This window comes from Populus euphratica, unplaced genomic scaffold (genome assembly GCF_000495115.2).
Source record: "Populus euphratica unplaced genomic scaffold, PopEup_1.0 scaffold6.1, whole genome shotgun sequence".
Classification (NCBI taxonomy): Eukaryota; Viridiplantae; Streptophyta; class Magnoliopsida; order Malpighiales; family Salicaceae; genus Populus; species Populus euphratica.
This window is the reverse complement of record NW_011499849.1, coordinates 1,253,945-1,263,650: the sequence shown is the minus strand read 5'-3', so window position 1 is coordinate 1,263,650 and position 9,706 is coordinate 1,253,945. Positions and strand designations below refer to the sequence as shown.

The 9,706-nt window shown below is 35.3% G+C and overlaps 1 protein-coding gene across 1 annotated transcript; it reads left to right on the top strand.

The window, feature by feature from the left end:
- Window positions 1–1,381: 1,381 nt before the first annotated feature.
- LOC105120461 (Zinc finger (C3HC4-type RING finger) family protein) lies at window positions 1,382–4,821 on the top strand. Its single transcript, XM_011018660.1, has 2 exons — window positions 1,382–2,160; window positions 2,333–4,821. Exons 1-2 carry the CDS (start codon window positions 1,792–1,794, stop codon window positions 4,289–4,291), a joined length of 2,328 nt encoding a protein of 775 aa, XP_011016962.1. The 5' UTR covers window positions 1,382–1,791; the 3' UTR covers window positions 4,292–4,821.
- The last annotated feature ends 4,885 nt before the right edge of the window (window positions 4,822–9,706 follow it).

Below are 9,706 nucleotides of genomic sequence, written 5' to 3'. Positions count from 1 at the left end.
CACAGTGGATTCTCGTTGCATTTGTTTTTTTTAACAGAAATTTACCACCCTAGCGAGGTAAAAATGGGACCCCGATAGGAGGTAAACACGGACCCTCACGGGGAAAGTACTTTGATTTTTATCATGTTAAAAAGTATGCTGAGAAGTATAGTTATAATTATTTTTTAAAGTTTTTTTTAATTTTTTAAAATTATTTTTAATATCATGGATTAAAATAATTTTAAAATATAAAAACAAACAGTAAAACATGAAGGATTTGAAAGAGCCCTGCAAACTACCGACACCCCTAGAAAGGACCAGTGCAATGGGTGTATGAGCCACTGGCGAAAATCTGACTTCTATAGACGCATTTAATGTCTTTACTTTCTACTGCGATACAGCAATTAAATTTCAAAATATGCAAGGTTAGTTCCTGACATGTGTATTTCAAAAGCCTTCCTCGCTCCTACTAAAAACATTTTTACTTCGGTAGCCTGCCTCCAATCCTAGGTACCTATATCTCGTACAACTGCCCCTCCTATACGGTCCCACGTTTAAGAGATTCTTTTTTCATTTGATCAATGCAATCATGCTAAAATGACAAAAAGAGATCGACGGCTGATATTGCTTCTTCCAGAGTCGTGCAGGAGAGAACAAGAACACATCTACCATCTGTGAATCATGCAGGAGAGACAGGCGAGCTCTAAGTAGTTCCAGTTATGGTTCTGCTAGCATTCTAACGATGTTGTAGGCTACACTTTCTTACATGGATCTTTCAATAGGATCGCGCACCTTGTTAAAGAAAAACCATCCGTTAAGTTTTGTTTTTTGACTTGTCATCGAGCTTTAATTGATTTTTTTTTTTTATATAATCTGAATAGTAGTAATTCAGGATTTGAACTTCGATGGTTAAAAGGACAAACCCTTGACAGCAAAGCTAGTCTCTCTGGTTTTTGGTTTGGTTGAACTAAAAAAAAAACAAGGGATATTGAGTTAAATCATATACGATTGATTGTCTTCTGCCAATTCCTAAGTCGGCCATGCAATCTCCTAGTTCAATGCCAAAAAACCTTGTTTCTTTGGGTTTGGGTTCCCCTCGGATTAGTCATGTGAATTTCAATTAGCTATATTTTTTTATTTTAGAGACTTTAGAAATGAGATGACGGATTTTTATCAATATTTTTTATTCAAAAATATATTAAAATATTATTTTTATTTTTAAAAAATTATTTTTTAATAAGTTATCAAAACAAGATAAAAGATAAAAAAAATACAGGATAGCTAGACCATGTGGCTAGCTTTCGTTGACCGGAGAAGTAAATATAACCAGCAGGTGTCAGTCACCGTGGTAAATTCATTATTTAACCATTTCCAAGATGGATATATAGACAGCTAAACTTCTCTCTGTGCATCGAACATATAGAGATAGAGAGAGATAGAGAGAGCTGTAGATCTCATCAAAGCCTTTTGCCTTCTGCCAGATATCTTTTCGGGGCCATCGATGGTATAGAGCAATAAAAAAGAGGGGAAGAGCAAAAGAGAGAGAGAAATACAGACTTGGGGTTCTATTCATATTATACTATCAATCTATAAATCTCACTACTTTGTCTCATCGCCTTTATTTTGTTTTTTGCATTTGATCCCATGCCGCTGTTGTATTTCTGAATTCAATCCTGCACTCTTTTTGTCTTCAGTGTCAGCCTTTGATCCTTCAAAACAAAACTCCTTCTGTTATCTTCTTCCTCATCTCTCTATAAAGATAAAAGAAAGGTGGGGATTTCTTTGATTCTTGCTCTGGCCCCTAACTGAAAAATGGGTACCGGTTGGAGAAGAGCTTTTTGCACAACAATTCCTAGAGACCGAGAAACCACAATCTCTGATAAGCAACAAACCACAAGTCCAAGTCCAAGTCCTAGCCCCAGAAGGTGTGCAAAGCTAGGATTTTTCTCCAGTTCAAGCAACCCCAGTACGCCTCGTTTGCTGTCTCAGAATCCCAACCTGCGTTGCCGCACAAATACTGTAGACTCTCCTTCAACAAACGAGAGCCCCGCCTTCCATTGCAAAACCGCACCGAAAATAACCACGGCTACTAAAAACCCCAAATCACTACTGAGCTTAAATCCATCTTCTCCTAGATCTCCTCTTAAATTGTCTCTCTTCAAGAATAGCTTCAAATTCAGAGTAAGATTTCTCCATTTCCAGCTATGAAAAAAGATTCTTATTTCTCTCTCTTAGTTTTATCTTTAATCTCAGGAAGGTTGATTTTCGGTGTGATTGAGATCTCATTGCTACTTATCATAAAGAGATTTGACTTTTTTGACAATTGATGGGTTTTGTTTTATTGTTGTTGCAGAGTAGCTGCGGAATCTGCTTGAATAGCGTAAAAAGAGGTCAAGGCACAGCAATTTACACAGCAGAGTGTGCACATGCCTTTCACTTCCCTTGCATAGCTTCCTATGTTCGTAAGCATGGCAGTCTTGTGTGCCCTGTCTGCAACTCTACCTGGAAAGATGTTCCTTTACTTGCCATCCACAAAAACCTCCACCAAAATGACAATAATTTAGAAGACCCCAGCACCAACACCAACACCAAAGTAGAAGAGAAAAAGGTTGTCATTGTAGAATCATCACCAAGAGCCATAAAAACCACAACCACACCCACCCTGCAACAACCACAACCAAGAACACCAAAATATTCCGATTCAAGATCGTATGATGACGATGAACCATTATTATCTCCAACTGCCGGTGCCAGATTCAACCCAATTCCTGAAGCTGACGAAAGTGTGGATGAAAATGATGACGGTGTTGAAGAATTTCAAGGATTCTTCCCCACCCATTCTACTTCAGTCGTCAAATCGGATGAAGTTTCAATCAATGACCGAGATTTTTCGAGGAATGTTCAGGTCAGATTATTGCCAGAAGTAGCTGTCATATCTGTAGGCCGCGGGTATGAAACTTATGCAGTGGCTTTGAGAGTGAAAGCTCCACCACCATTGCCATCGCTGACCACACGCAACAGTTCAAATTCAACAGCATCTCTTTTAGACCCTTCCCGCAGAGCACCCATTGATTTGATAACGGTTCTTGATGTTAGTGCTAGCATGAGCGGGGCTAAATTGCAAATGCTGAAACGCGCCATGCGTCTGGTTATTTCTTCTCTTGGCTCGGCTGATCGACTTTCTATTGTGGCCTTTTCGAGTAGTCCTAAAAGGCTATTGCCTTTGAAGAGAATGACTCCTAATGGACAGCGGTCAGCTCGGCGCATTATTGACCGACTTGTTTGTGGTCAAGGCAGTAGTGTTGGTGAAGCTTTGAGGAAAGCGACTAAGGTGCTTGAAGACAGGAGGGAGAGAAATCCTGTGGCCAGCATCATGTTATTATCAGACGGTCAGGACGAGAGGGTATCGGATAATAACTCAAATCATAGGCACACGTCTATCCACAAGTCGTCTACCCGCTTTGCACATATCGAGATCCCGGTTCATTCATTTGGGTTTGGTCACAGCGGTGGCAACAGCCACGAGCCCGCCGAGGATGCCTTTGCTAAATGTGTTGGTGGTTTATTGAGTGTTGTGGTGCAGGATTTAAGAATTCAGCTTGGATTCGCCTCCAGCTCCGCTCCTGCTGAAATTGTAGCGGTTTATCCTTGCAATTCTAGACCAAATGTGCTCGGTTCGGGTTCCGTTCGGCTTGGCGATTTGTACGCCGAAGAAGAGAGAGAGCTGTTAGTGGAGCTGAGAGTTCCACAATCGGCTGTTGGGTCCCACCATGTGATGTCTGCTCGATGCCTTTACAAAGATCCCGCCACGCAAGAGGTCGTGTATGACCGTGATCAGTCTCTACTAGTCCCACGGCCCCACGCTCTCCCGTCAACAGGCCCTAAGATCCAACATCTGAGTAATTTGTTTATCACAACTCGAGCCTTGGCCGAGGCTAGGCGGCTCGTGGAGCATAATGAGTTTACAAGTGCACATCACTTGCTCGTATCATCTCGAGCTTTGATATTGCAATCTAGTTTAATATCAGCTGACGAGTATGTTAGGAGGTTGGAGGCTGAATTGGCAGAGGTGCAATGGCGGAAGCAGCATCATCAATTGCAGCAGCATCATCAATTGCAGCAGCAGCAGCAGCAGCAGCAGCAAATGATGATGCAACGGCGGAGAGAAATGGTTGCGATGGATGAGAATGGCGAGCCACTTACCCCCACTTCAGCTTGGAGGGCGGCTGAGAAGCTGGCTAAAGTAGCCACGATGAAAAAGTCGTTGAATAGAGTCAGTGACTTGCACGGCTTTGAAAATGCTAGATTTTAACGGGTGGAAAAAATAGGGTGAAATAATTGATTTTGTTAAAAATTCATGGGAGAAAAATATTAGAGAACTTTGGATTTGGAAGCATAGTTTTATTTAAAAGGGGGGACAAGCTGGTAGCAGACGGCGCGGTCTTTTCTGCAGGGGGGGTGATAACATTAGAGAGAGATCGATACCCCACAGGAATTGATTGGGTGGGTGCTCAAAGCTTGTCTTTTGTTTTGTGCTTTTTTTTCCTTTTCAAAACTCAATCCACAGCTCTTGTTGAGAGAGAATTTGTATTGTATTTGTAGGAGATCATCATCATCATCTCTTCAACAAAAAGGTGTAAATGTTAGGATAATGGAGCTTTTTATATTTTGTTTTTTGTTTATGGTTGTTGTTACTGGTTAACAATCATATCGTTTTAGGACTTTAACGAATAAGTGGGCTAGTTTTAGGACCGTGTCATGTGTATGTGGAATCAATGGTAATAGGACAGAATCATTGAGGTCGCTGGGGCTTGAAATGATGATTGAATCATTTTGTTGTTATGATTCCTTGCCGTTTTTCTTTGGTTTTTTTAAGGGAAAAAAAAGAAGAGGAAAGTGCCTTGGACCCCTTTGAGAGGGGGGTGATATTGATGGGCTTATGTCCCCCATGTTATGTTTTGCTTTTATATATTTTTCTGTTCCAGGCATCATTTTGGCCCGACCTCTTCTGTGTAATTTGAACAATTTCTTGATTTCAAATGCAGTTGATCTTGTATCCCACTACGTTTTGATATATGTTTATGGTCTAATTAGCATCATTAGAGATGTTAGCACGAATTTCCTCAGAGTTATGATTTAATCTGACAACCAGTATCCTTATTTTACCGCGTTTCTGTCATAGCCTCGCTCTTGCCCATCAATCAATGTGTAGCTGTCTGTGGAATGTTGCATCCCTTATTCTAAATTTGGTTGTCTTTAGATCAGTTCTTTAGGACAACTTTCAGTCATTTCTTTGTAGTGTTGCATCACTCTCTCCCTCCTAGTCCATGGCTGCATCAAAATAAGGACTCGTGGTCTGGTCCAAGTCTCAGGAAACGGCCCACCATCATCAATCAGAATTTGACTTCTCCGACGGTGAAGGCGAGCAAGCTAGCAAAACTAGATCAATACGAGGGGGCAAAGTAGTGTTCTTCTCTAGCACATTAATCTGTTCTCTCTCTCTCTCTCTCGATATATATATATATATATAAAAGAAATTCAATTTATAAATATGTTGACTAATGTAAATCGAAGTAAATACCAATCCTCTGATCTTAAAACGTTCTATGATCTGTTTTCCAGTGCTTGTAAATTAATTACTCTATTCAAATACAATTTCTCGTAATCTATTGAGTTGGAGGAGTGGTCATCCCACTTGTTAGGGACTGGACCTTCCTAAAGCCTGCTTTGATGTACGAGCCTCACTTAAAATGTGACTTCTCCATAGCAAATAACACAGCTATCAATGCAAAGCAATGGTTTCTCCTAGTTTGTGACTAAAAAGCACAATGGGATCTTGAGTTTGTTTGATTCCATAGCTAGAGAGGGACGTGTGTGTGAATTTTTATATGCTGATAGGGGCAGGAATTCCTCATGAAATGGGCGTACATCCTAGTGTTTACAAAAGATGCACCACATTCTTTCTGATTTTAGAGCCCCTTTAACCTTTTGACGTACGCAGGATCATTGCACTTTTAAACTTTCTGGGAAAAGAAAGAGAAGGATCGCCGGTAAAGATTTCAATGTTCTTTTCTTTTCCTCCTCTTATTGCAATCCTCTCAATCCTAGGTACATGATCTTGGAAGAAAATATCTACATGTACCATTGCCATGGTAAAGATTAGCTGAAGGAAAACGTAGCTTCTATATTGGCGTTGGTTTCTACCGCACACCACACACTTTGGATTCTTCAGGCAGATGTATAGATGGCTTGTCCTAGCAGTGAAAAAGGTAGCGATGGATAAATTCACGCGAAGTTACTTTAAAAAACTATCACCGACAACGACAACGATAAGGACAACGAAGGCATTTTATGTAAAACAATTTTTGGAAATAATCTGCAAGCAACGTACACGTGTCATACCATAATTTTTACCCTCTCGAAGTTGTAAAACAATCCAATGTAATGCATGTAGACTTGTTACTGGCATTGAAAATTGAACACTATGTAAGAAAAAAATAATCTCATTTTACATGTGTAAGATTATGATAAATGAATAAATATGTGATAATTTATCTTGATTACTCTTATGAGGAGGTTTGCAATCCTACCGGTCACGACAGCTAATTCATGTAATTCATGTATAAATAAATATTCAAGGATTAGAGATCATGAAAGACAAAATTATCATGATTATTTTTCTTTTGCATTTTTATTATTTTCCTTTCCCATCATACATTTCGTTCTTCCCTCATTTTACTAACTTTAACTTAAATATCACATGAGCTTACAAAATTTATTTTATAGGAGATTCATTATAACTAAAACTGACTTATTAGTACTTTACTATAATATAAAATACTATTTATTATATATAAATTCATTATAGATTGCAATATATTTCACTATAAATGTTTGTAATTATAAATTGTAACAACTTTTATTATGAAATACACTCTTTAACAAAGATGTGGTTGAGTTGAGGGGAGGAACGCTAGCTTGGAGGCAAGCCCCCTAACATTTGGTTTGCTTGGCCTTGGCGCTTGGGGCAAATCAGGGTGACAAGCGCATCGTCACCTGACACTTGGTTTGTCTATCCTTCAACGTTAGGGTAGACCAAAAGAGCATGTGGCGTTTTGGCTGCCACGCTCACAAGCTGCCCAAACACCATATGGCGATTGATTTCTTTTTTTTTAGGTGCAGTCTAAGCACCACATGACGCTTGAGCTCCCTATATTTTTAATATAATTGTATTAAAAAGTTCTTTGTTTTAGTATAATTAATGTTTAGAGTATTAATGGTAAAACTATTATTGTTTGTTTTGTTAATATTATTTTTTTAATATAATTAATTTTAAAATTATATTATTTCTTAATATGTTTTTTTTAATATAATTGATAGTTGGCGTTAAAAATATTATCATTTTTTTAGTCTAATTAATAGTATTGATTTCAAAACTTTTATTATTTGTTCTATTAATGTTATTTTTTAGTATAATTAATAGTATTCATATATAAACTATTATTATATTTGGTGTTATAAATAATATTATTTTTATAATAATTCATATTATTGTTACTAAAAATATTATTATTTGTATTATAAACATTATTATTTTCATTAAAATTTATAAGAGTGTAAATATTATTATTATAATGATTAAAAAATTGCTATTACTATGAAAAAAATCATGTTAGGACACATGACGCTTGAGTTCCCTCTTAAGAGCAGACAACCTAAGCATCACGTGACGCTTGACATTCCTCTACACTACAATCTAAGTACTAGGTGGCGTTGTGACTTGGACACTACCATGCATAGCCCAAGGCTTTGGCATTGGTCGCGGGCAAACCAAACACCACACGGCGCTTGGGCAGCAACTCCTAGGACGGCAACAGCGCCACCTAGTATTTCATCTGCTTCTTCTTTGGTGCAACCTAAGCGCCACATGGGGCTTAGGTTGCTTACAATTTTAGTATAGTCACAAGTATTAGTATTAAAGATATTATTATTAGTTTTTTTAATTTTTTTGTTTAATTAATTTTTTGGAGTATTAATAGTAAAATTATTATTGTTTGTTTTGTTGATATTATTTTTTAGTAAAATTAATATTAAAAGATATTATATATTTTTTGGTATAATTGATAGTATTTGCATTAAAAATATTATTATTTTTTTAATCTAATTAATAATGTTCATCTTAAAACTATTATTATTTGTTCTCTTAATATTATTTTTTTGGAATAATTAATAGTATTAGTCTTTGAAATATTATTGTATTTGGTGTTATATATAATATTATTTTTATAATAATTCATATTATTGCTACTAAAAATATTATTATTTGTATTATAAATATTATTATTTCCATTAAAATTTATAAGAGTATAAATATTATTATCTTTACTAATATATTTTAAAAAATTATTATTACTATTAAAAATCATGTTGGGATACGTGACGCTTAGGTTCTCTCTTGAGGGAAGATAGCTCAAGCGCCATGTGACGCTTAGCATGCTTGCTTTGCATTGTAATCTAAGCATCAGGTGGGGCTTTGATGTGGGAGCTATCATGTACAACCCAAGGCTAGCCTTTGGCCTAACAGGACATAACCCAAAATAGCATTGGGTGCTAACTATGGGTATACCAAACACTACATGGTGTTTGGGCGTTTTCACCCGAGACCGTAGCATAATGCTACCTGGTGCTTACTCTGCTTCCTCTTGGGTATAACCTAAACTCCATATAGAGCTTAAGTTGCTACACTTTTAGTATAGTTACAATTATTTGTATTAAAAATATTATTATTAATTTTTTAATATTTTTTTTCAATATAATTAATTTTTAGAGTATTAATAGTAAAAATATTTTTTTTTTGTTTATATTTTTTTGTATAATTAATATTAAAAGAATTATTATATTTTTCCTTAATATATTTTTTTGGTATAATTGATAGTATTGGTGTTAAAAATATTATTATTTTTTAATCTAATTAATAGTGTTGATGTCAAAAATATTATTATTTGTTCTCTTAATATTATTTTTTTGGTACAATTAATATTAAAATTATTATTATATTTTTAGTATAACTAATAGTATTAATCTCAAAAGCATTATTATTTTTGTAGTTATAAATAATATTATTTTTTTATAATAATTAATAATATTAATACTAGAAATATTATGATTTATATTATAAATATTATTATTTTCAATAAAATTTATATATTTTATTGTAATTAATATTATTAATAAAATAATTGATGAATTTGAAAGAAAATATTATATCATCTACTAATTTTACTAAATATATTGTAATAATAATTTTATTAAATTACATTTAATTTTACTTTTACTTTTATTTATAAATTACATATAAATTTTTAATTGCAGGATCTAAAAATAAACTTTGATCCTGCCATGTACTCTCAAATAACCTTGGATTTTGCATAGCCTAGGCCAAGACTAACTCAAGACTAGACTTGAGCTAGATTGTTTAGTATCTTAAATAACTTTGGATCCTGACCATTGCAGAACTCAAATATGCTTTCGATCTAGTTTGATAGACCTTAAATAAACTTAGATTCTACTCCTACTTTTTTAAGAAATTAAAAATAAGCTCGTCGCAACGTAGCGCTAGCGACCTTGCTAGTTACATTATTTAAAACCAACTTAAGTTTTGTGTTTCCTTTCTTGATACATTTCAATCAAACAATCAATCAAAAACTTATATTCTTTTGTAGTTCTT